This window comes from Erigeron canadensis, chromosome 8 (assembly GCF_010389155.1).
Source record: "Erigeron canadensis isolate Cc75 chromosome 8, C_canadensis_v1, whole genome shotgun sequence".
NCBI lineage: Eukaryota > Viridiplantae > Streptophyta > Magnoliopsida > Asterales > Asteraceae > Erigeron > Erigeron canadensis.
The window spans coordinates 27,621,013-27,648,238 of NC_057768.1; the positions used below are offsets into that span (position 1 = coordinate 27,621,013).

Here is a 27,226-nt window from a genome sequence, read left to right on the forward strand (position 1 = left end):
TAATTCACTCAAAAATAATAATAAATAGATATTTCATAACAGAATATAAGGTTTAAATTACACAAATAACAAAAACTAACATTAAAGTATCATAAAAAATATTTAAAAGAATTTCAAAAAAAAAAATGAAAATACCGGGAATACCGGAAAATACTGGGAATACCGGAAATACCGGCCAGTATAAAATAGTGAAAATACCAAAAAAATACCGAGATTAAAATACCAGAGTACACTCAAATACCGTTAAAGAGTATCTTTAATATATGACATATATGAAATCTCCGTTTAAAATTTGTGGTACTAATATCATTTATGCTAATCAATACAAGAAGTGTAAAAAAAAAAGGGTTATAAAAGAGAGTGGAGATGGAGATGGCGAGTGAAAGAAAGACAGAATTGAAGTTGTAAAGAGGAGAGAACGTGCGACTTCTTCTCTTCATTCTTCGACTCCAAATTAATTTTACAAACAAAACCTTTCTTTCTTTGTTTCTTCTTTTTTTCTGATATATATTTCTTCTTACATCATCCATCAATCAAATCCATCCAATCCAAATCCAAATCAGTCCAACTATTTTCTCTATTAATTCTTTCTCATTCCATTCTCTTTCTCTCTCTCTCACACACAATCACCTTCTACTGCGTGTTCCCAATTTCCATTTCAATTCAAGGTACGTTTTATATATATTTACATTTTTTGATCTCAAATTTGAACTAAATTACATTCCTGGATCTGAATTTCTGCTGATCTTAATTAGGTTTCATTATAATAATAATTATTATTATAATGAGTTATTTCAAGTGTTTGTTTTTGTAGTTGTTATGGATCTGGTTAGTTTTTTGGATCTGCATTTTTTTATTTATTTTTATTTGGGTATTTGATTTAATGGATCGGTTACTTGTAAAAATTATGAATTTTTAGGAAAGTTGAGATTTTTTTATTTATTAATATGTTAGTAATTTGATTTGATAACAAAAAAAGGAGAGAAGTTAGTTTTAGATGATCAGTTAGTGATTTTAAGTTTATAGATATCGTTTTGATTCGGTTTTCGTGGTTTTCGTTTATTGACCACTTGAAGTTATTTATACACTATGGTTTTTAGTATTGGTAGCCAAGGAGTAGTAATATTTGAGGAATTGGAAATGTGGGCTCGAGCGTGTAACCTAGTTGAAAGTACACCGTGTTTAATCACCAATGGAGTGTCAAGTAACTCGATTTATACGAGAAGTTGGTTGGTAAAGGTGGATCGGTTGGTTGGACCACGGTTTGATTTATCTTTTACGTCATGGGCAGGGTTACTTGTGGCTTTCGTAAAGTTTGCCTTTTGAAAGAAATGTAAAGTTTATTGTTTTTTCATATGAATGGTAAAGTTTAACTAGGGCAAACGCTCTTTTGCCAAAAAAACAGGTTTTATTATGATTTTTATGCTCTTTTTATCATGGGGATTCGAGATAGAACTGTGATTGGGTCAGTTTTGACTGGTGAACGCTGTTAGCAACCCGTTGAACTGTGTTTTGTTCATTTGTAGATTGCTTTATAGTTATTGATAAGAATTGTAATAGAACTTATCATATACACTTTAGAGATCAAGCTTTCTAGTAAATGCTTATGTGTCTGGACTAAGATCCACAAATTTGCAAGTTTAGGTTCTCTAATCTGGATGGTTGCCTGCCTTTATGTTTTTGACGATTTGTTTGAAATTCTCGTTAATAATTCCCACTTCATTGCTTTTAGCATTTTAACCGAGTCAACAAATTGCAATAATTTTTTTTCTGGAGTTTGTGATAATTATGAACTAGGCACACAAGAATATTGAGTCAATTTTTTGTGTGGTAGTTTAGCTATATGAGTGCATTTTTTGTACGGCTTCAAATTTATAATAATTTGGAGTAATCTAAAGTCTTCTCGTAGTGTTACTGCATTAGAGCTCTGCTGGTACATTTGCTTAATTCCTTTGAATGCTTGTTATGCACTTATGCTGTATTGCTTACTTTAATATCTTATATTTCATAAAACAGCAGTGACAAAACACAAAGGCTTCCTTGGGTAATGTTGATTTGCAGAAATCAATTATTTGTGTTAAAGGGGTAAAAGTTCTTCTGTTAAAAGATACCAACAGACAGTGAAAATGACTCCGTCGAGTAAGGCTGATAAAAAGGCAGCATACGACATTGCTGCCTGGACATTCAACATAGTCACTTCTGTTGGCATCATCATCGTGAACAAAGCTTTAATGGCAACATATGGTTTCACATTTGGTAAGTTATCTTGATGGTCTCTTTTTTAAAACAAATATTGGCCCATACATTATATATCAATATTAACGTTGACTTCTTGTTATTGTGTGGGAATGTGCTAGAAGTTTTTTGTTGACAATAATTAGCATGTTTTACAATGCTGAAAGACTTAAAATTTGTGATAACAATAAACAGGAATAGTAAGAGTACTGGAAAATAAGACTTGGACGCAGCCTTGAAAATGGCAGAGAAATATAAGTGATCAAATTTAATTAAAATGATGAAGCGTCTTTGTTTCATAGTAGTTTACAGAAATATTTGCAGTATTGATAATATCTTCAGGTATCTAATTTATTGTTTCCGTTTGCAGCAACAACATTAACGGGATTACATTTTGTAACCACAACCTTGATGACTATGGTTCTTAGGTGGTTGGGTTACATCCAACCATCTCATCTACCCGTTGCAGATCTTCTGAAATTTGTCCTATTTGCTAACTTCTCCATTGTTGGAATGAATGTCAGTCTAATGTGGAACTCTGTGGGATTCTACCAGGTACTTTTTCACTATTAATCTTTTTGTTTCCGCAGTTTATTCTTAGAGATTCATGTATAGGAGAATCTTATTTGTATTGTGATTTTATGGTAATCTAGTTTCTCCTCTCGTTTTCAGATAGCAAAGCTGAGTATGATCCCTGTATCCTGCTTGTTGGAAGTTGCATTTGATAAGATACGATATTCAAGAGACACAAAACTTAGCATTTTAATCGTTCTTCTGGGTGTTGCTGTCTGCACAGTTACAGATGTGAGTGTTAATGCTAAAGGTTTCATTGCAGCCTTTGTTGCAGTATGGAGTACTGCTCTTCAACAATATGTACGTTACATCTTATACTATTTTTCATTGTAGAACTCTTGATAATTGTATTAAGGAACAATAGTTTACAAAAAACACAAACACATACTATGTCTTCGGCCTTATTATAACTCCAAAATTATTTGCAGTATGTGCATCATCTTCAAAGGAAATACCAGTTGAGTTCTTTCAATTTGTTAGGGCACACTGCTCCGATTCAGGCTGGATCCTTGCTATTAGCAGGCCCCTTTGTGGACTACTGGTTGACAAACAAGAGAGTGGATGCTTTCAAATATGATACGGCGTCTTTGGTAAGTCTACTAGAAACTTCCTATATGGATTTCTTCTAATTTAGTCTGATCCATAACTGTGAAGATGCTACCTTTTGCATTGTCCATGCCGTTTATATCTACAAATTGTAGTGTCTTGATACACATTTGTGCTTGTACTGCACACGTGCATAGCTCAACTTTGATAATATACACCTTAAATAACACTCACACATTCTCTGTCTATAAGGCAGGATTGCAAGTTAAATGGTAAAAACCCTGTTTTATCATCTAGTTCATGCTTTGATTTACATTCTCGTCTTTTCTTTTGGGTTTTTTTTTTGCCCTTTGGAATTTGAATTAGTTTCTTAAGAGGTGGTATAAAAAAAACTTGTTGGAATCCAATATCAATTTATTCACGGCGGAAGCTAAACAACAGAGTAATCATTATTTTACTTGATAGTTTGAATTAAGTGATGCCAATATCTATTTTCTTTTAAGGTGTAGAAATGTGTATCATATTTTAGAAAGTTGAATAGTTAGATCAAAACTTGTATGGGGTTGGCAGTTGTATGATTAGCGACTAACAGTATTATGCTTTCTAGAAATGGATGGTAACGCCTGAAAGTGTATTAGCATTTATATTAGTTTTAGAGTAATTATGTTAATATCTAGATAAGTTTGATGCTCTTAGGTTATCCTTCCCTTTTGCTGAAGATGATGTAAAAAGTCATTTTGTCATGTGTATTTGATATTTTGATCATGTGTAAAGTTTTCCACAAATAGTTCTTCAAATTCCTTCCACATCTGAAAGTGGACTGCCTTATAGGGTCAGAGAGATTATTATTTGAGGTTTTAACAGTTTTGTAAATTAATGGCCTCCTCGGCCGATTACTCAGACTTGACTTGTGACTCGGAGACCCGGGGAGTCAAGTTAGCCTGACTCGGACTATAAAATGGTCAATGAGTCAAATCCGGGTCAAACTCAGTCTAAATCAGCAAACTCGGGTTAAAGTTGGGTGAACATGATAAATTTATATATATATTATCCTTTTAATAAATATGAGTCCGATGGAGCTCAAATTATGGAGCAATACGAACAAAATTGATGAAGAAGCGTGTATCTTAATTAACTAATATTTATATTTTCAAACTTTGAAGTATTATGTTTATGTTTCTAAAGAATACGACGTTAAAATTATCACTTTGGCTTAAATTGGTGTATATTATAACAATGCCCGTCTCTACTGTTTCCTTGCAGTTGTTCCTAATCCTATCATGCACAATTGCAATTGGGACCAACCTGAGCCAATTTATCTGCATAGGGAGGTTCACAGCGGTGACCTTCCAGGTGCTTGGTCACATGAAAACAATACTCGTGCTGACTCTTGGGTTCATATTTTTTGGAAGAGATGGTCTGAATCTTCATGTGGTTCTCGGAATGATCATCGCCATTATGGGAATGGTCTGGTATGGTAATGCTTCCTCAAAACCAGGTGGTAAAGAACGCCGGTCATATTCACTTCCCAAAACCAATCTACCCAAAAAGGACTCTCTTCTAGAAACTTCTGATACAGATGAGAAGGTATAAGCAAGCAGCTTCCTGAGTATAATATAGAAGGCATTTTTTTTCATGACATGATCATTGACATTACTTTACAAACCCAAATCTCTCTAGAAAATCCGTCCAGCAGCGCTTGTTATTTAAGTTATATACCATATGATTTTTGTATGTTATTTTAATTGTATGCTTTAAAGAACTTCAATGGGGAAAATCAGATCCTTTCATTGTTTTAGATCCCCCTAAAGGGTACTTATCTTTTTCTTTACTTTTTGTTGAACCTGTGAGTATATTTAAACTGGACTTGTTTTAGATCTCCATAAATGGTGTGTATCTTGATGTATGTGTACAATGTTTTGAGAAAGGCAAAAAGGAAAAAAGCAAGATGGTGTTGTTTTCTTTTCACAATTGTTCTTACCTCTATATATAGAGTTCAAATATCAAAGTGTTAAAGTTAGTTCTACCTGCTAAATTGATTTAAATAAGTGTTGGTTATAAGTTATATGGATAATTTGCAGATTATTATTTCATCAGCCTGTCTATTCATTCCCGTATGCATGGCAGCATGCGTATCCATGTTTGTACTACATGCGTGTATAAGCTCTACACCAAAAGATCCAAATTTTGGCATCGATGTTAATTTTGTCAAGACACTTCGAACTTTTTGCTTAAATGGACATTTCATCTTCATATTGTAAAACAAGTTTTGGAGCAAATTACGCCAAATCACCTAAATCCAATGTGTCATTGCCGGGTTCATCCTACATGTGTTTCCAACAAAGTGGCCAGTTGTTCACATCAGCTAAAATGACAATGGGAGTGCCGGTTTCTAACTTTTTTATGTACCCGACAATGCCAATGCCGGTTTACAAGCTTAACCTTTCAACTCTGACTTTTTTGTTGTTCTTGATAAGAATATGTATAAGCCCAAGAAAAGAAACAAAAAAGGGTTCTTCCTAAGTAGATTTAACCCATGTGGCTCTCGTTAAGTATTGCGGATAAAAAATGGGACTGATGACAATTGTAAAGTGATATAGGAGTACTCAGCTAAAGACCCTATAGTTGGTAGTTTTATTTTCCATACGCGTCCAATTATCAATGGCTGACGCAAGTTCGTGAAAAGGCATGTGGGGCATAAGAATTATAAACATCAACATCAAATATTCCTTTTGTGCAGATTCATCAGTTATCAAACACATAGCAATATTGGATCCCTAGACTCCTAGAGTGCTTGGTGGTTATACTTGTAAATACCAACCTCAAAAAGATGTAAACAATGAAGAACTTGCTCACACTTTATCCGCACAACATTCCTCACTTTGTCAAATCAGCTTAAGTTGTGTTGTGTTCTAGTATCGAGCTTGGGGGTTGTTATAGTCAAGGATATAGTCAAGATTGTGATTTGTCATTCAACTAGATAGTTTAAATTACATGGGTGTTTCTTGAAAGCAAAAAGGTAAATGGATGAAAACTTCTTGTTCTCATGACCATGTATAGTCTTAGTACCTAGAACTTATGCTAGGGACTCACTGTTCTCACACATAGATCATAAGATATAATTTTTTCACTTGTCTTTGACAAGATTTAAACCTTTGACTTGCAGTTTTCATCTATAGACCCATGTGATCACATGGTGGCGATACCGATTAATTGGTTACATGGGTATTTCTTGTTGTGTAACAACTATCTTGTAAAATGTTAAAGATGGTGAAAAATCAAATAAAAATATTCAAAGATAGTATAAATGTGAAAAAAATCTATTCATCTTCATCTTGTATCAGATGAAATCAAAAGTTCACTCTTTACTACTTGCAAAACAAGATGTCTTTTTAAAAGATGGTATTAGTTGTTATTCGTTATTTAAAATTTAATAATTAAACTATAAAATTTTAGTGGAAAATATCATCTATATTTATAATATATTAAAAAAAAATCATCTTGAGAAAAAAATGTTTAAAATGCTTTTAATGATTAAATTATTCTATGAGTCATTTATATTTTAATATATCTTCATTAAACATTTACAAACAATTAGACTTACATCATTTATCTATACCAGTCAATGTCGCCTCTAGCACCAACAGTCGTCTCCACCACCACGCCCTCACTATCATAACCACCACTATATTATGTTGGTACCGTAATAGTATATCGAAAAAAGTTAAGCATAAACATCCTGGAGAATGTTAGGTTATGATGTTACTTTCACAAAAGTTCAAATCATTCCCCGATTTGTGAGATTAGATGATGTTAAACAACTTAGATGACGCTGTTAGCCCCTAAACATAAACCTTTTTTTTTTTTTTTTTTTTAAATTATTATAAAACCACACTCTTCCCAAACCCCCACATTCATGAAGTTCACTTCACCACACCATTGTTTTCATTCATTACTTCCTTCCCCGAGAAACAAAAACTCGAAATGATATTTTCTGAAAATTAACAACCAATGATGTTTTACACTTCCAAAATCTCCAAGAAATTAACAACAACGACATTATTTAGGCACTTTTCTCACATGGGGTTTCTCAAAAACTCAAAAAGACCACTCAAAGATGCTAATAAAAGCAAACCCTTCACAGAAAAGCAACAGGGCTCTGGTAAAAATTCAACCTTTTTTAATTTGTGGTTAATTAATGTTAACTGTATAATTATTATTATGATTTTGGTGCAATTTCTTGGTTCTGTAAAAATTCATTCTTTTTTTTTTGGTTAATAAAAATTCTAACTTCTTCATTTTGGACTTTGTTGTTTATTAAAAATGTGTACTTTTCATTTATGTGCACTTTCTTGGTTATGATTTTGTGTAATTTGTGCAAAAATTTAATCTTTTTCTAGTATCTGTTGGTTTATAAAGATGTTAACTTTTTTATGTTAAAGGCAATATCTTGGTTATAAATTTGTGTCATTTTTGTGAAACTAGGTTCCGAGTTGGAGAACAGTATTTATGCAATTCTGACAATTAGCAGATGGGAGTCATTAAATCAAATGAATTATAAAAGGGGTTCTCTTAGGTTAGTTCATGGAAGACTAGCTCTAAAGTTTCTTAATTGGGTAATCAAGCAACCGCCTTTTCAAGAACTCAAGAATCTTACTTATGTTTACTGTTTAACTATTCATATATTAGTCAAGGCGAGAATGTATGCGTCTGCTAAATCGATTTTGACCCGGTTGTTTGATATTGGTATTGGTGCAATTTCTGTTTTTGCTGTTTTAATGGACACTTATCCTCTTTGTAAATCCAATCCTGCTGTTTTCGACCTTTTGATTCGGGTTTACTTGAAGGAAGGTTTGGTTAAAGATGCTTTGGAGGTTTTTCATTTGATGGGGGTTCGTGGGTTTAAACCTTCTGTTTATACTTGCAACATGATTTTATCTGTGATTGGAAAAGAAAACGGGCAAGCAGCTTGGTTACTTTTTAAGGAAATGATTTCGAAGGATGTATGCCCGAATGTTGCTACTTTTAATATACTCTTGAATGTTCTCTGTCTTAATGGGAAATTCAAGAAAGCTGGACATCTTGTTTTGAAAATGGAAGAGAGTGGCTATGTCCCCACTTTAGTTACTTACAATACATTACTTAATTGGTATTTCAGAAAGGGGAGATACAAGGCAGCTTCAGAGTTGATTGATCACATGAGTCATAAGGGTCTTGAAGCAGATGTATGTACATATAACATGTTTATAGATAACTTATGTCAAAATAATAGGAGTGCAAAAGGTTATTTGTTGTTGAAAAAGATGAGAAAAAGGATGGTTTCCCCGAATGAGGTAACTTATAATACTCTTATAAATGGGTTCATTGAGGAAGGGAAATTGATGGTTGCTGTTCATGTTTTCAATGAGATGTTAGACTTTAGGATTCTCCCGAATGTTATAACTTATAACTCTTTGATTGATGGGTATTGTAAAGAAGGTAACTTTAAAGAAGCTGCAGAACTTCTCAATGAAATGGAAGCAAGGGGATTGAGGCCTAATGAAGTTAGTTATGGTGCCATTTTGAATGGTCTGTGTAATATTGGAGAGTTAGATTCAGCTTCTAGTCTGTTAGAAAGCATGAGAATGAGTGGGATACTTGTCGACCATATTTCATATACGATGTTGGTCAATGGGTTTATCAAAGGCAGGAGGCTTAAAGAAGGTATGCAAGTTCTTGACGAATTGATCCGAAGTGGTGTTGAACCCGATGTAGTCACATATTCTGTACTCATAAATGGATTTTGTAGAGACGGGAAGTTTAAAAACGCAAAGGAGGTGATGTGTAAAATGTATAAATCAGGTGTGGCACCAAATAAAGTGATACATTCAACATTGGTATATAATTATTGCATCCATGGAAAGGTAGATGAAGCGATGCAAATCTATAAGATTTTGAATCTTAGTGGTTATGATCCAGATCTTTTTGTTTGTAATAGACTAGTTGCTTCACTTTGTAACAGTAGAAGGGTGGAAGAGGCAGTTGAGTTCATGAATCACATGGGTAGAATTGGTATTTCCCCTAACACCTCAACTCTCAACTCTGTTATTAACGGGTATGTAAGCATTGGAAATGGATCAAAAGCGTTTACCTTTTTCGAAGAAATGGTCAGAATTGGTCAATGCCCTAGTTCTCATACGTACGGAAGTCTACTAAAAGCACTTTGTTATGGTGGGAATTCTGAAGAGGCGAGGAAATTCTTGAAGAAACTCCAATCCATTCCACATGCTTTAGATGTTGTTTCTTATAATACATTAATGTTGGAATATTGTACGTCGGGAAATTTACAAGCTGCTATTTTCTTGTTGAAAGACATGATCCATAACAATGTGATCCCCGATAGTCATACATATACCTGTCTTCTTGCCAGTTTATGTAAGAAGGGTAGAATGGTCATTTCCATCCTTCTTTTCGAAAAATGGATGCAAATGGGAGTTCTTTTACCCAACCATGTAACTTATACATGCTTAATTGATGGTCTTTTTAAGGCAGGACAACCAAAAACTGCTGCTTTTTACCACCAGAAGATGGAATCAGAGGGCCTCTTTCCTGATACAGTTCTACTTAATGTACTTATGGATGGCTATTCAAGAACTTGGAACATGTCTGTCGTTTATGATCTATTTTCTACAATGAGAGAGAGAAGTTTGTCACCTACTTTGGCTACATACAACATTCTTTTACACGGGTACTCAAAACAAGATGATATATCGAGATGCTTTTCAGTATACAGTACCCTTTTGAGAGACAGTTTTGTTCCTGATAGACGAACATGCCATGCGTTAATTTATGGACTTTGTAATGTGGGTATGCTCGAATTTGCCTCAAAAATGATGAAGCACATGATCTTGAAAGGTATGTTTCCTGATAAGTACACGTTTGATATGATGATCTCTAAATGCTGCGAGAAGCGTCAGATAGTGAAAGCTTTTGAGGTTTTAGATATTATGTACTCTTTGGAGGTTTTTCCCGATGAAGATACATTTAACATCACTCTTAAAGGAGTTAAAGAAACATATGGTTGCCAACCCTCTTACATTTTTCTTAATGAGATGTTGGTGAAAGGTTTTGTTCCCAGTGAAAAACAAGTTGTTAAGCTAATAACTGATATGTGTAAAGTGAGAGATGTTAAAGGTGCATTTCAGTTGAAAAGTGAAATGAAAACACTTGGTATTACTTCAAGTAGTTTAGCTGAGAGTGCTATGGTTCGCGGGCTTGCAAAAAGAGGGAGACTTGAAGAAGCCCTTTTAGTGTTTAAACGCATGCTTAAAGCAAAAATTGTCCCAACGACTGCTACATTTACTACTCTGATGCATTGCTTTTGCAAAAAATTCCAGTTTGAAGAGGCGTTGAAGTTAAAGCACATTATGGAAATCCATCAAGTAAAAATTGATGCGGTTACTTATAATGTTCTAATAACTGGTTTTTGTGAAAATGGTAATTTGGTTGAAGCATTGAAGCTATACGAAGAGATGAAGAATAGAGGTATTTGTCCCATGGTCAATACATTTTGTGTCATCGTTGAGTCTTGTTGCAGTGAAAATGATTTCCCAGATGGGGAAACAGTTTTGATGGATTTGTGCAAAAGGGGTTTGTTATCTGAAGATGAGATCACTCAAGATATAGCCAATAGTTATGTTGCTGCTTTAAGGAAGTTGAAAATCTTAAAACACAGAAGAGGCAGAACTGGTTTCAGAAGCAGATTGAGGCTACGTGTACCCTCCGGGTCAGATTAGGTAAATATTATATCGAGCCGACAACATTTATTGTTTGCATATTCAGTATAATTCATGTAGAGTTCGAAGCTTTGTATATACTAAATGTAAAATCAATGTTAATATAAATTACTCAGTATATTGTAGAAGATAGAAATATTTCATATACAAGTGATATGTAATTAGTCTTTGTTTGATTTCTTACTTAATTGAAGATTCATGAATTCTTTATTTCTTTCTCTAATTATGCGTGTACTGTTTCTATCATTTATCGGGTGGTGTTCCTATGAGAATGGGATTAGTCACCGTAAAAGAAGATAGTTTCAATAAATCAAGTGTTTAAGTCTGCTATTCCTATGAGAATGGGATTAGTCACTGTAAAAGAAGATAGTTTCAATAAATCAAGTGTTTAAGTCTGTTAAACGCAGCCCTTACGGTTATGATTAATATGGTTAAGGTGCAGTATGAATGAATCATTGTAAAAAGTTGAAACAATTAATAGAGATTCTACCTTATATTATCCCATTATATAGCATCACATGGTTTAAGGTGGAGCATATATGTTACACAAGTGGGAACCTTTGCATCTGAATAAGATAAGAATGGCGTCTGCATAGTGCGATAACGACAACTACTTTCAGGTACGTTTGCCCTTTAAATTTGAAAACAAGCACATGACCACTTCTGCTTAAGATTGAAAACATGGGGCCATACATGGTGCAAAGAATTCTGTCTTCCCATCCAAAAGCAACAACATAGCGCAGGAATAAAAAAGAACAAAAATCTGATGGAACTATGTAATCATTGGCTAAATTAGTGTCAGCATGTATTCTTGGCTATCTTCCATTAGAGCTTTGCTAAAATATGGTGAAATTGAATTGTACATATATAACTAAAATGCTTTGTGAAAGAAAAAAAAATATATGGTAAAATTGCATGCAGAAAGGTCCTTGGTGGTCTTGTAACGCCTTGTGCAAAATACTGAAGTTACTCCCTCTAGTTTCTACAATGAATGGAACTATGAAGATTGACGCGCTTTGCTGCAAAGATTTATGTAATTTTAATCAGTAAAAGCAAATCCAAACACAAGAGATGCACGCATATTAATAATAACATTCACATAATTTTACATAATATTATTTACAATGGTATTGTATCATCAGAAAACCTTTGATCACTTATGAAACAAACCAATACTAAATAAATGAAGATAATTTGGTGTAATATATCATTTACAATGGTTATGTATCATTAGAAAACATGTTATTACTTATAAAACAAACTTAAACTAAATAAATGGAAGGAAAAAAAGCTAATGTAAAAAGAAAACATAGTAAAAAGTTATGGGCCAAATTTGAAGAATACAAAAATTTAAGCTCAAAAGACCTTATTGTTCTTCATTAGTTTTTTTTCTTGTGATAAAAATTAAAAACATAAGTTGGAAAGCAAAATATCAAAAAGACCTTATTGTCCGTAAGTAAAAAAAAAAAAGACCTTATCAAATCAAGGTTAGAGGGGAAAAATTGGAAAAAAAAAAAGAAAAAAGAATAACTACCACAATATAGGAAATAATATCATATTTTTAATGTTTACATGTAAAAGTAACAATATTACCCGCTGCTTTTATATAGCAAGTAGTCAAGGGTTCCTATCATCACAGTCTCTTGTGTCCATCTGCCACACAACCGCCCGCCTCAACGATATAAGCAAAAAAAAAAATAAGGATCTCTTCATGCTGTTAACTGAGTGCATTGGCCAATTGGGCATGAATCGGGATGCTGAGAGCTGCATTAAAATTAACATCGCTTAGGATAGACAGTAATGTCAATCATCACCTAGCTTGTACTCACTCCTTCCAAAAATAGCTCTCCGTCATTCTATTATATTTTGTCCCAAAAACTATGTCCACTCCGAAACAACTTGCCAACTTTCCCATTCTACAAAAGTCCTTCACATGTAGATTCATAAAAGTGTAACTCTGCAATGCTAAAAAGATCTCTGATTATGTAGAAAAGGAAGTATGAGGTTGGATATTAAGAATTTATTGTTAACTGCGATGATGTTTTCGCATGATAGATGGGATAAAGATGCAAACAAAAGAGGAAGGGCTGCTCTCATAACTTACATATGGTTCCTATATTTATTTGGTAAGATGTCCGAGCTTAGTGATAGTGTGATACTCAAGTGGGAGCCCCTCAAAGACTGGACGGATCATTTAGTTGTGAAGGTCTGATATATTTTGGTTGTTTTTTAGCTACGATATTTCTTAGCTATAATCTGTGTTGTTGTATTGCTTTCTATTTGCATTCTTGTTTCCTTTAAACGTTTGTTGAATAGGTAAAGGTAATTCAATTATATTTCTTGCTTTTCTACGAAAAAAAAGATAAGAAAATAAGATATAAGTGCACTAACTGCACATTTTTTTACTAGGAGCCCTTTGTCTCGGCACTTATTTTGAGAATATTTCATGTATCTATGTAAAAAGAATAGCAATTATGGAACCATATGCATTTTAGGAGTATAAAAAAACCTTCCTCATAAGATTGACTTTATTACCTGCATCATTCTCGATGCCAAAATCTATATCTGCATCATTTTGTTGTTCACTGTCAGCTTATGACCAATGTTGTAAGATCAAATACATGTTTAACTTGGTATCTTCAAATTGACGAGTTCTGAAGGGTTCTTCCACTGATTGAAACACCCTGCATCAACAAATAATAAATATGATTATCTTTCAATTCATGTTTGAATTGTAACAAGCATTACATATGCAGAACATCCTACATGTTAGATTAAGCAAATTTGATTCCTCACGTGAATGACTAACAGGTGTAACAGGGTGGACAAGTAATCCAATTTATGTATTTCCTACTTTTAGTTCATGGTAGAGAGCACATGTACAATAATAAATAACTGCATGAATAGGAATCACTAAACACGTAAAGAGAAAATGTTTAGATTGATATCAAAGAATCAAAACATACTTTACTCTTACATTTCAAAAAGTCGAGAAAAGAAAATATAATGTACAATCACTGATCCAAACACCCCCCTAAAAGTAATTTTCTCAACAAACAAAACCTCACTTTTCTCTATTCTATCACCTCTGAACAAACTCAAAGTAGTGAGGTGATAGAATAGAGAAAAGTGAGGTTTAGTGCAGCATGTACAATAGAGAAAATTGAGGTTTAGTGCTAACCATGAATTATAAATCGGACCTGCCATGAATCTAATACCTGCTTCAATCTTTCAAATTTGCGGGTAACGAAATTCGTCCATAACAGCAATCAGTGAAAGGCTTATCATTTTGTTATTTCCCAACAATTAGATCATCAATCAAATGTTGTAATTATCTATCTTAAATCATGTGGGGTTCACTCCGGCATCCTACGTTTACTTTCTAATTCAGTTACCAGAAGATAATTTCTTTCATTCACAGCAGCCCGTATAAGGATGTCATAAGTTCTCGCATCAGGAGACAATCCATAATTCTTCAGATTACAAAAAATCCAATAGGCTGCTCCAAGTAAATGATTCTTGCAAAGACTCGCCATAAGGGTATTAACTGTCACCACCGAGGGAAGTGGACCATGAGAAATCATATATTCAAAAACCTCTAAGCAATCATCAATTTTCCCAGTATTGCAATAATATTGCATTAAACAAGTCAAACCCACGACATTCAACTTAATCCCTTTTTTTTCCATTAAGTCAATAATCCTCCAAAACATTGAAGAATCATCCATCTTACAAGCAGCAAACAATATCGTGTTAAATGATACTAAATCAAGCCCCTTTTCAGGCCACTCAACACGTTCAAAAAACTCCAGAGCTTCATCCATAGATTTCACCTCGCAAAACCACTTCAATATGATGTTGAATGTTATATTGTTTGGCTTGATACCATTTTTTATCATACATTCAAACAAAGATGACAACTCTTTTGGTTTGCGGGCATGGCACAGACAGTATAAGTACACATTATAAACTGCAACATCCAAATCAACGCTACTCGAAACAATATGCTGTAGAAGGCGGCGTGCAAATTCTATGCTGCGTGCAACTCCTAAGCTACCCCTTTTGAGAAATCCTGATAGAGCAGTAGCCGTATACCGATCTGGAGAAATACCCTTTTCATATAAAGTATTGAAATATAAAGTTGGATTATCAAGTAAAGGGCTGTGTGCAACTCCTATGTTACCCCTTTTGAGGAGTGTTGATAGAGCAGTAGCTGTATACTGAACTGGTGAAACACCCTTTTCAAGAACCATATTTTGTCGAGAAAGTGCACGGATAATTATGTTATAGGTAACAACATCTGGATTACACCCAAGTTTTTCCATTTTTCCCAAATAAACTAACGCGTCCTTTATCCTACCATAATCACACAAACTTTTAACAAATGTGGTGTATGTTTTCACATTCGGATAACATCCAGGCTCAGCTTCCATTATCATTAAACATCGAGAAATCTCCTTAAATAACCCTTTTTTACCAAGCCCGTATACCAGAGCAGTATAAGAACACACATTATGTACAAGACCCTTCTTCGTCAAAAAACAAAACAATGCTAATGCACCCTTAATCTGATCTGACTTACATAAAGACCATAATATTGGGTTATAAATATACGCGCTCTGAAAACACCCTTTTTCCAATAACTTAAAAAACACTAAACAAGCATCCCTGGTCATTCCACATCTACTAAGACTCTTAATCAGCAACGCAAATTTCGGTTCAGTAGGAATGTAATTCAACTCCAACATCAAATTCACCACACTAATTGCATCAACTAGCTCCATAAAACCCAAGCATTTCCTCAAAACAATGGATAAAGCACTAAACGAAGGTATAAACGCATGATTACGCATTTCCAGTACAACCAAAAGAGAAGCTTTCGACTCATTTAAGATACTCAACCCTTTCAAAAGTGTATTAAAAGTTATCGCATTCGGGTCTAATCTAACTGTTTTCAACTCCCAATATAATGCAGAAATATCATGTAAACATACATTTTTTGACTTCAAATAACAATCTAACATAGCATTATAATCGTATATCTTTGGCTTACCAGACAACATTCTCATAGAACGAAAAACCTCTAGCGAATTCTGAACATCACCATACATAGCGAAACTTTGCATCTTTCCTCTCAAGTCACCATAATCTTGGCAATGTAAATTATTATATTCTGCAATTTCAAATGATTTAACAACAGAAGATGATGTCGAACAAAACGACATAAATTGACTAAATGATTTAACTTTTTTACATAACTTTTTTGTTGGAACTGCAAAAAGACTCATTCTTGGAGAACTAACAACACAAACAAATTAGAGGATTTTGAGGGAAAATTACCCATGATAGATTTAAGGGGCTGGCAGTAAAAAAGTGATCAAATTTGATATGGGTATGATGAATTATGAAAAGGGGTTGGTTGAATTGAATTTGTGTAAAGACTGTAACTTTTATTTTTCCTGGAGGGAAAATGGGCATAAACCCTAATGAGAATTTCCTTTTTACAAAACCCCTAAACCCATATGGACCAGAACAAAGTCAACAAACACAACAGGTGTTGAAGGGTTTTTGATTTCTGAAAGGTGTAGGTATTTAAGAAAATAATATTATTTCTTTTTTTGAGCAATGATATAATATTCGAAAATTAACTTATATTTGATCTTTTTTTATGTGTATATTAAAACGAAAAAAAGATTGAGATATTTATATAGATTTCTCAGCTAGTAATTGTAAATTATTTTTGTATATAAGATAAGATTTAAAATTCAATTTTAATGTAAAAACGTGTTGATGTAATTAAGAAAATATTCAAAAAAATAAATAAATAAACTAGAATTCTAATCTTTTAGTTGCGATAATATTTATAGTTTTAGTTAATAAAATTGTAATAAGTATATATGTATTTATTTAATTTGAAAACCAAATTTGATATCAAATGATAATTCATTTTAACTGTAACAACCTAAGAGTTGTCATTAACATATTATTACATGTATAAAAAGTAGTAATTTATATATCAATAACCGTTCCCTGAATTTTCACAAGACAAAGTACAAATTTTAATACATCAAATTAATTAATATTGACAGTCATTAACAAAACTCAATTAAAAATTTGAAAAGTTTAAATTACTGCTACAACTAAACCCCAAATAAAAGTTTTTAAACCCTTTACACTAAAGTTGAACTTTCTACATGTAATGTAAATCGATTACAACTCTACATGTAAACTTTCAATATAGAACATAGATTTATCTATACAAGAATAAAATGAGTAAACAAATGATTTTTCTTTGTTAAGTTTGGTAATAGTTGCATCTCTTAGGCATTTGGAGTGTGTTGGGCGTGAGAATGTGAGATCGAATGGGTAAAATAGCTTATTTGGAAAGCACTACATGGAGATCATGACATAATGGAGTCAGGTCACACCTAGTAAATTTACTTAGAGAGATGCAGATTTGAACCACGTGAGACATTTTATGATTAAAGTATCACTTGTAAATTTTATTTGGAAAGCAGAGTACTACTTATATTAGTTTGGAAATATATGAATCACGAAAAAGAGAGTATTAAATCGTAGGAAAATTGCTTGAGGTTTAACTCAATGGTTGAAAGATCATCCCCTTTGCATGTGGTCTTGTGTTTAAGCCTTGGGAAGAATATAGGAATTAAGTCCCTTTATGAGGGTTTGACTTGGGTATACTCATGTTTAAGTCTGAAGGGGCAAAGTTTATCTCTATTAATCGTCGTGCCTTTAGACGGATTAGTAAAGGTTTTTCCTCACATCGGGTATTTGAAATAGGCATTTCTACTTCGAGTGAGCTCTCTAGCACGGACCCGGTCAAGACAACGTATACTAGACCTCCTGTTGTCGAATCACGACACAAAGTTTCTTCACCTTAAAAAAAAAATTTTTGAAGGAAAAACAAATGACCTCGTGTACTCTTTGGACACTAATTGACCGTTCCCTGAGAATATGTTCACCAATGATAAAAGATCATCCTAGAGTTAAATCAAATCCAAAGATAAAGTTCAATGTGCTAAGATTTAAACGCATGGCCTATATCTTAATTTGATCCCCTATAGTGATCCTACAATAATTTTCGACCGAAGAATGCTATCAATAGACCAAAAGACCATAACAGGAAAACTATTACTATGTATTCAATTATTTTGGACAGTAAGATTCTAATCATATAAACCAAAACGAAACCAATATGTTATTTCGTTTACGTTCACTCCAGTCCAATAGAACAAATATCTAAATCAAAATGTCAAATCCAAAAAGTTCAATTGGCTTCCAATAGTGGATTGGTGACCAATTGGTAAGGTTTTTGACATTGGAGAAATCTATCAGGGTTCAAATCTCACTTCCTGTATTTGTAGGAGTGGATTGGGGGGGGGGGGGGGGGGGTTCGAGAGTCTGGATTTCAACCCAGGCATGCGTGGTTCGAGCTTCGCATACTGCCCAATTGGATGTCACTGTGGTATATCGAATGCTAACTACTAACTCGCTGTTCAAAAAAAAAATTTGGCTTCCAATAGTAATAACACCTAACTATGACTGACTAATGTTACCCAAAGAATGTGCATGGCTGAGAGTCCTAACTCGAAACAAGGCCCTTGAAACTAAGCACGAAGTGACAAGAGTTTCGAAAATGATTCAGTCTTGAAAGTGAAAATTGATCTTACCAAACTCGAGACATGCTCGCACATTCAAGAGATTTGCCTTCAAACTATAACCCTCCTTTTGCAATTGTATGATTGTATCCCTTGCCTGAGAACACTAGCCTATTAGCCTAAATGTTCAGCATAACACATCCCAAAATTCAGTATAATACAACCCTGATGCAGCACACGATGTGGACTTGGAGACACAAAAGCCGTCAATGCCAAAGTTCTTATCTAGAAAAGGAAAGAAGAAAAGAAAAAGAGAAGAGGTAGATATCTACAAATGAAAGAACTATAACAACTCTGATAATCAATTGTTCAACTAGTCAAAAACGTAAATATACATCCAGATTACAACTAAACATCTCATCATATCATTGTATGGTTTCATTCATCCCAATTTTCATACAAACACAAATTCTAATAGTTTACCTATATTACGTTTTACTATACACCAATCATCATTACAAGCAGAACCAGCATACGTTAATCTGTAGAAAATTTAAGTAAGCTGGGAGGAAAAGGGTTTAGCAGTTAGATGGATATCGGGCATCCCAATTCTTTAGCAGCGGTATTGAGATACTGAATTGGCATTCCTGTTGAAAGTCGACTATGAGCTTCCCATGTTAGACACTTACCTACATCTGCCTCCCAGTCGATAACATCAACGTTTAGATACTGATAGGCTGGACCACATGTGGCACTTGGTGCACCACCTGGGTTGATCAAGCCCACATGCAAAACAGCTCTAAGGACTGATGTGCTAAGGGCACGGACATGAGCACTCGGGTGAGAAAGGCAGTGCACCGTAGCAGGCAAGCGACACTGTTTTAAGAATGGAAATGATTCGTGTTAGCACATTTCTTGGTGAAAGATATTATGGAAATATACGACAGCACAATTTTAGTGCTAGATAATACATATACACTTTTAGTGACAAGTTAAACCCATTTAATTATAAATGAGCTAATTCGAGTTATGTTTAATCTCTAATGGGTAGAAATGTAGATTTATAAAATTAGCTTAGAAGAAATAAGTCAAATGGCTGTCACGGGTCAAAAGTTTCAGTGTCTATTTCATATACGTAGACTCTCACAACTTATTCTAGTAGTTATTATATTTCTTAAAAAAATCTTACCTATTGTAGTCATATTTTGACTACTTCAAAAAAATCATTTATCAAAATAACCAGAATAAATTGCTTCAACTCTTTTACCTTAAGAAGATTTGAGAGACCATCTGCAACTGCCATTCCGGACTCTCCCCACTCAAGCACCGGTTGAACCGCTCTAGCTGCTGCTTCCAAAAGCTGAAACAAGTAATCATAGAAAGAGTCTGTTAATACAGAATTATTGGAAGAAATTTTAGCAGAAGAAGAAGTATTTTTCCTGAAACACACAGAAACAAAGAAAAATATGAGGCAACTTCTACCCATTTATATGAAATCAGATCAAATTGGGTTGTATATGTTTGACAATGAGTAACAGGCAAAATAAAGAGTAGTAGATAAACATGAAACCCATCAAGCAGGTTCAAAGTCATGTGTATTCAAATGTTTCATGTTTGTGAGTTGTAACGTCCTAAATGAATTTATTTACACGGAATCAAGCAATTAAATACATTAATTATTAGTTTACAAAATTCATCATGGACCAAACAGCGTTGGTGGATCAGCCTAACCCAACCTATTTTGACCTGAATCAAACTCATCATTTTGCAACATCTTACAAAATGAATTTGTACGTCTCCACGATGTTTTAAAAAAAAGAGATGCAATTGCTTCAGCAAATGCAATAAATGACATGTAAAAAAAAAAACGGAGAGCATAATACCTCCAGCTGTGGTAAAGTACATGCTTCTCCGTCAACCAGCATGCCATCCGTGGCACGAAGGAGGAGGTCTAACGCACTAGTAACTATTACTAATGACTCCGGGGTATTGTGATTTCTCATTAGCTCAACAATCAGCTTAACAATCCGTTGGTTGATTGTCCACATCTTTTGGCCATGATCATCATCTTTCGCGATCCAAGGCTGCAATTCTCTCTCAGCCTATCACACAGACAAATCAAGAAATAAGTATTTTCCATTTTCATTCCTTTTGGAGTAAGGTAGAACAATGCAGTGATGTTATTATAAAATAATGTCCTTTAGTTATTTTAATTAAAACTATAGTTAAAAGTGGCCCAGAACATAGACTGGGTGATTATCTGAGTTGTGTTAAATTTGAAGCAAAAACTTAGGGGTAAACGGAATCCAGACCTGAAGGACAACAGCAGTTGCAGCCTTTGTTGGTGATGCTGACACCACATTGCATAGTGCATCAACCACCTGATAAACATGGATAAATTCTTTAATTTTACACAACATACGACGGAAGCTGAGTCATCAAATAGGCTGATGAAAGCCATGATTGATTTAAGGGTATCATGATCAAACTAGGGTCATTGATCTGTTGTTCTTCATTTAATTTCCACTATATTTATGAACACTGTTATAGAAAACAGATACATATTTTGTGATAAAACAAAGCCAACTAACTATAATTCATATATAAACAAAGCTACTATATGTGATCTTTTACTTGCTCCGCAAGAATTTTCAAAACTTATCTCGACTTTTATATATTTATAAATTAAAAAAAAAGGAGGCATTTTCTTAAAGCATTCCTTACCTGTCTCCATCCTTGTTGAGCAGAAGTGCTTTCTGCACTAACTTGTGTTTCAGGTGATGCAATCAACTTGTGCCAGAGTAATGAGACAACCGAGAAACATAATTCTTGTTTCTCAGTCAACACCGAGTTTAGTAATATTCGTGAACTGCAATTAAACCCAATATGTCTATCCATTGTGAGGAAATTGGCCAACTCAGAAGCATTAGAAGGGAAACTCGGTATTCCTTTTCCTGGAGCCTCGGACGAGCTGGAAGCTTCCTCACATGTGCGTATGGATCTTGAATTGACACTTATGCCTTTATTTTGTCTTTTACCATTTGGGCACAAAAGAGAATCTTTCCAAAGAGGTGCAATTAGTAGATGGGCTTCCCGTGGTTCTGCCTTGTTGACGATCGATGCAACGGTTTTACTGTGTATATCAATCAAGTTATATAGTGAAGATGCTGTAGTATGAATAGGGTTATCCCACTTGCACCGCATTAATACAGAGAGAGCACGCATACATGCCTTTGATTGCCTAAAGAGTTCCGAAATATGAGCTGCAACCATAGCAGCAGCCACAATCTCATTTGAACTATAGCCCCATGAGGTACCAACAGAAGAAGGCTTCAAGGAAAATAGCGCTTCTAAAATAGTCAACATTCGACGGGTATGACAAACTGCAGAGTCAATACTACTCTGAAAATCATTGCAGGAGACAACACCCTTCACATCCTGTACGTTTGAATGCTTACCCACTTTGGAAATCATTGGAAAAATTTGAAGTTCACAAGCAAGAGCGCATACTGCAGCTAGAACATAAGAATCGAAAGCTGAAAGAGGTCCTTGCTTATTCGTCCTTTTACCTTTAACCCCCGATTTTTCACCATCTTCATCCCGTGGCCTCTTACTGCTATGCGGACGTGCTTCATGACTGACGCACACGGTTAATACAACAAAAAGTAGTCGAGAAGCAAGCTCGACAGTGGCACACGATTCCAAAAATAAAGAGTGAACCATTGTGCGAAGCTCAGCCACTGCAATATTTTTAGATGCTGATCCAGAAACGCTTTTTGTTTGGTCAAATAATGAGCCTGCTGGAAATGTTCGTTCAAGAATTGCTTCAACTGTAGCCACAAATATTTTCATAAGGCAAGCTTCCGATGGGCTTCCTCTAGGAAGATACTCGAGAACTTTAAGAAGAGGCAAGTATAGATTCCATGATAGTACAGGGGGTTGTAAAGGTGCTGCTACGATAATTTCAGGAAGGTCAATAATAGAAGAGCTTAAAGGAATTAAGCCGTAAGCAGCCTCCCATATGGTACATATTCTCCATTCAACTTCGGGTCCGTGTGAACAAAGCATTGAGGCAATCCCTTGGGCAGTGGCTTCAATGGTTGCTTCGGTTGTTGGTATTTCTCTCTGTATACAGCACCAACAATTAAATTCAGTACGTGGATGCATGTTTAGTTGGTGTGGCAAGATGGATGAATCGGGAAAGGCCAAAGGGTCAAAATAGGTGATTGTTTGGTATGTGTCAAATATGGGTTCAGATCAGGTGAGGCTGGGAGGCCCTGAGACACTTCAGATTCTGAACTTATAGTAAAAGTGTTATAAAGATTTGATGGGTCAATATGATTGCAAAAATAATATTATTTCAATAATGCAATTTTTTTTAATCTTTAAATGTAGGAGGATTTATGATCTAGACTAATCTGTTGGACCTATTCACCTCGTCTTCTTTTCTAAAAAAATTCCAAACTTTTACTTATTTGACCGGTTAATGGTAAAACATAACCTGGATTAACCCATATCCATTTATGAGTAATTGAGTAAGCACTGCGAGATATAAGATATAGCACCTAAAAAGTGTTAAAAGGCTTGTACCTGCTTTTTATGGTGTAATTGGTAACCACTCAAAGATTCATTCTGAGCTTCAACTCCTTCAACTTGTGTCAGAGGAGGGAAAAGCAAAGCAGGCTGGGACAATATCCGAAAAAGTAAAGCAGCTGCAGCATCTGCTGCAATGCCAGCTCTCATGGACATTGCTGTTCCAATTGCACGCAAGAAATGCAAATGCATCCAGTTTCTTGGAAGCTGCAATTATGAATAATAAGCATGACTCTTTCACGATAACCCACTTTCTGTATGTGTAATTATATACATCATATATAATTCCGTAATTAAATTACCCTCATGCCAGATGCATAGTCTTCAGCGGCTCTAAGTAGCTCAACAAGTTGAACAGCGGCATCAAGAGCATCTGGAGCCCATGATGGTGGTGCTTCTAGAAGTCCAAGAAGAACTCTTTGAGTGGCACTTGGACTGGCAATTGCATAATACCTACAACATAAAAATGAATAATGTTTCACATGGTACTTTTTTATGACCGTTAAGCTGAAAAAGATGAAAATTTATTGTATTGCCTATGAAACAATCTTGCATATGGCTCTAGAGCTGGAAGTCCTGCAACAAGGTGTTCATCCATGGATGTTGTTGGTGGGGGAAGTAAAAGAGCAGGAACAGCAGCCGCAGTCAGAGTAGCAGTCTCATAACGAGCTACTTCTTCATCACAAACGCTCAATATTACACCAGCACCATTAGCAACGGCCCACCTAGGAGTTGATGGGATTAGTTGCGGATGCTTTCCAGATCCACGAGAAGAAGCCATGACTGAATATAAGTGACACTGAGTTATTCTATTACTCTATTAAAATTTAAACGATTCATATTCATCTACAAGAAATCCACATATCAATTATGTAAAAATATTTACCAACTGATGGAGGCTTGAGTTCCCCTGCAGCATATTTTCCCATGACACCACCACACCTGAGAGTATAAGAAAAAGAACTTAGATTGGTGTACATACATGATACACACACAAACACAAAGTTCTAAAGATAAAGTACTCCTTACCAGCGGAAGTAGTCACTTCTGATACCTAAAGGGGCAGCTAGCAAGATATCAGTAATCCATGGAGACAAAGGCCTCAATGGTTTCACCTCCTTCTGTGAAGATGGTGACGAAGTTTTACCATCAAGAGAGTTACTTGTTGAAGCTTGAGCTTGACTGTTACTTGTTGAAGCTTGACTGCCACTGATGCTTCTATCTGTTACATTATGCTGATGTTCGGCCTTAAAAATCGGCCGGTTGTAATGAGTTAAAACTCTTAATATCTCTCCACATGCAAGCGCCCACTGTTCAGAATACTCGTTCTGCATTTCAAGACAAGTGTTATTCTTTTTCAAAATATTAACCATAACGTAAGATAATATAGGCTGTAGCATTGAAGAGATGTTAAACTTTAAATGGATAGTAGAGTGTGAGGTGTTACTTACATTATCATTTGGGCAGAATAGCGAAATGAACGAAGCAAATGGAGGAGTGCTCCTATCATACTCCACCGTACCATCAATGATGCATGAAATTATTGGAAGAATGACAGTGTGTCCATGCTCTGGATGATGAAGAACGAATGTTGCTGGAAAAGTTAAATTGTTTAAGTAATATTTAGATGAATCCAAAGCTGAAGTGATGCAAATTAAGTATGAAACACAATACCTAAGACATCATCAAACAGGCGTTTTTCCTGTGATGGATAACGATGGCGAACCAGCTGAAAAATAAGTATACCAGAGTAAGAAATTTGTGGCATACATTGAAAGAACTAGGAGATAGGAGTATAGGACAAGGTTCACTGGAAATGTACAAAAAAATTACCTCAGCTATATCTTCAGGAAATTGCTCCGATGTAAACTGACCAAAGTAATCAACATATGCAGTGATTTGTGCCTGGTTATGAAACAAGATGAGAAGCCAATCAATACTGCAAAATGTTGTCTTATCCGATACATGGCACATGTATAATGCAAGTGTAGATATTACTTTACGTCATTTCATCTAAGGGAAGAACCCCAAGCATAAAATATTGGAAGCATGGATGCATGGTGTGACAATGAGAATGTCTCTAGTAAATGCATAGCATGTGCATATGAAAATTTTCAAGACTTTATAACAACAAAATGTAACAATGTACATGATTATACCTTCCGTTGCTGTGTATCTAGTGGGGGAGGCCAAAACAATGACGAGAACTTTAAACCATCAATCCACCTTGCAGACGTAGTAGCCATATTTGAAAGGTCTAGATAATCCTTTCCTTTCTGCTAATATTAGCAGATTCGATGGTAAAGCTGCAAGCTTCAATCTTTTCTTCTGCTACCAATAAAGAATGAGAAGATTGTAATTCGGCATATTATACAGCGGCCCGTGTCTCCTAATATATAAATTACTACAGCGGGTGGGAGTTTAACAACTGGAAATCGATGGTAAAGTTTCAAGCTTCAACCTTTTCTGCTGCTACCAATAAAGAATGAGAAGATTGTAATTCGGCATTTTATACACCAGCCCGTGTCTCCTACTATAAAGTTACAACAGCGGGTTGGAGTTTAACAACTGGAAATCTTAATTTTTTGAAAACACAATATTGCCTCGTATATATTGAAGTCGCATAGGACTACGTTGTAGCCCTGTGAAACAACCAAATAGCACAAATCAGGTGAAGCAATCAAATCCTACGTATAAAAACAGAGAACTCAACTTAATACACGTAAACAGAATCAACAAAGCATTAAGGCTTGTCGATTCAAATAAAATCTGATAAAGATCTGCCCTTTTTTTTTATTTTCTGAAAGATATACATCCGTATTAGACTAGTTGCAAACCCTTACATAGAAGCATAATTCAAGTCCAGAGACTTTGCCATAAAAACAATAAGAAATGACCAATATACACAGTCACAAACAAGCACACTCACACTCGTCAACAAAGTTGAAACATTCCAATTATTACAAAAACTCTACCAAAACATTAAATCATTTGGGGAAAAATCTAGGTACAAAACTTAAGGGTGTTGTTAGTTACAGAAAAAAACAAAGAATTTACTTCTTTTTTTGTTTTGAAAAATGCACATTTATGTAAATTAAGACATCCTAAATCTATTATAATTTTTTACTACACTCAAAGTATTAAAAAGTAGGCAATCAAGAAACAAAAAAATTACAGCAAATAAAATAAAAGTAATCTATATTATCCAAATATATATATATATATATATATATATATATAAGCATACTCTAACAAACTAGACAATTCTCAGCTAATAACAAAATAAAATTATATAATATCTTCAGCTGCCATCTGAACCACTAATATTCGAATATAAATAATAAATTTACATAACAATATATACATAAACATATTACATATAGATAGATAGATAGAATAAATACCTGTTGGAGAGTAAGAGAGAGAAAGAGAAGTGGTCGGGAGATCGCCGGAAAAAAAGGTGACGGTGGAAGTTCCGCCGAGCAGAAGATTCCAGAGAGAAACAAGTGATAAAAATTTTTAGGTATTATTATTATTATTATAAAATCGGAAGAGAGAGAGAGAGAGGGGGAGGTTTGTTGGTTGGTTTTATGAAGGAGAAGGAAATTTGGAGAGGAGATCTTTAGCTGTGATGTGTGTGGACTTAAAAAAATCTATATGTGATTGCCTACGTGTCTATGATATTTTCCTCTCACCTTACAGGCTCTACTAGTCTTGTGAATGTTGTGATTACCTCCCTCCTCCTCCTTCTTCTTCTTATTTTCCTTTTTCTTTCATTTAATTTTATAAAATCCCCATCCTCATCACTATCATCATTACTACATGTACATCGAAAAAATATAAATTCTCTTAAAGATTAGTCTAAAATTTTCTTAAAATTATAAA

The 27,226-nt window shown here is 34.5% G+C and overlaps 4 protein-coding genes across 9 annotated transcripts; 2 read left to right on the forward strand and 2 right to left on the reverse strand.

Moving 5' to 3' along the window:
* The first annotated feature begins 393 nt into the window (after positions 1-393).
* On the forward strand, positions 394-5,235 carry LOC122611175 (UDP-rhamnose/UDP-galactose transporter 6). Of its 2 annotated transcripts, none has more exons than XM_043784152.1 (6): positions 394-668; positions 2,017-2,256; positions 2,606-2,790; positions 2,908-3,108; positions 3,237-3,398; positions 4,618-5,235. In XM_043784152.1, the coding sequence occupies exons 2-6, from the start codon at positions 2,127-2,129 to the stop codon at positions 4,945-4,947; spliced, it is 1,008 nt and encodes a 335-aa protein (XP_043640087.1). In that variant the 5' UTR covers positions 394-668; positions 2,017-2,126; the 3' UTR covers positions 4,948-5,235. The 2 variants fall into 2 exon arrangements, with proteins under 2 accessions (XP_043640087.1, XP_043640088.1); XM_043784153.1 differs by having other exon boundaries at positions 2,020-2,256.
* Positions 5,236-7,276: 2,041 nt separating this feature from the next.
* LOC122579579 (pentatricopeptide repeat-containing protein At5g55840) lies at positions 7,277-11,339 on the forward strand. Its single transcript, XM_043751766.1, has 2 exons — positions 7,277-7,516; positions 7,840-11,339. The coding sequence occupies exons 1-2, from the start codon at positions 7,366-7,368 to the stop codon at positions 11,127-11,129; spliced, it is 3,441 nt and encodes a 1,146-aa protein (XP_043607701.1). The 5' UTR covers positions 7,277-7,365; the 3' UTR covers positions 11,130-11,339.
* A 536-nt stretch (positions 11,340-11,875) lies between these two features.
* On the reverse strand, positions 11,876-16,671 carry LOC122579593 (pentatricopeptide repeat-containing protein At1g62680, mitochondrial-like). Of its 3 annotated transcripts, none has more exons than XM_043751784.1 (4): positions 14,348-16,671; positions 13,665-13,813; positions 12,723-13,086; positions 11,876-12,148 (listed from the first exon to the last, which is right to left on the reverse strand). In XM_043751784.1, exon 1 carries the CDS (start codon positions 16,415-16,417, stop codon positions 14,486-14,488), a length of 1,932 nt encoding a protein of 643 aa, XP_043607719.1. In that variant the 5' UTR covers positions 16,418-16,671; the 3' UTR covers positions 11,876-12,148; positions 12,723-13,086; positions 13,665-13,813; positions 14,348-14,485. The 3 variants fall into 3 exon arrangements, with proteins under 3 accessions (XP_043607719.1, XP_043607718.1, XP_043607717.1); XM_043751783.1 differs by having other exon boundaries at positions 12,723-12,893; positions 14,311-16,671; XM_043751782.1 differs by having other exon boundaries at positions 14,311-16,671.
* A 2,412-nt stretch (positions 16,672-19,083) lies between these two features.
* Positions 19,084-26,941, reverse strand: LOC122579538 (protein GIGANTEA). 3 transcript variants are annotated; one of them, XM_043751725.1, is made up of 16 exons: positions 26,746-26,941; positions 25,803-25,983; positions 25,501-25,669; positions 25,175-25,246; positions 25,016-25,070; positions 24,793-24,935; positions 24,371-24,669; positions 24,228-24,283; positions 23,878-24,124; positions 23,644-23,794; positions 23,339-23,548; positions 21,473-22,873; positions 21,061-21,129; positions 20,632-20,850; positions 20,016-20,108; positions 19,084-19,624 (listed from the first exon to the last, which is right to left on the reverse strand). In XM_043751725.1, the coding sequence occupies exons 3-16, from the start codon at positions 25,585-25,587 to the stop codon at positions 19,334-19,336; spliced, it is 3,393 nt and encodes a 1,130-aa protein (XP_043607660.1). In that variant the 5' UTR covers positions 25,588-25,669; positions 25,803-25,983; positions 26,746-26,941; the 3' UTR covers positions 19,084-19,333. The 3 variants fall into 3 exon arrangements, with proteins under 3 accessions (XP_043607660.1, XP_043607661.1, XP_043607659.1); XM_043751726.1 differs by having other exon boundaries at positions 24,793-24,911; positions 25,501-25,983; XM_043751724.1 differs by having other exon boundaries at positions 25,501-25,983.
* Between the last annotated feature and the right edge of the window lie 285 nt (positions 26,942-27,226).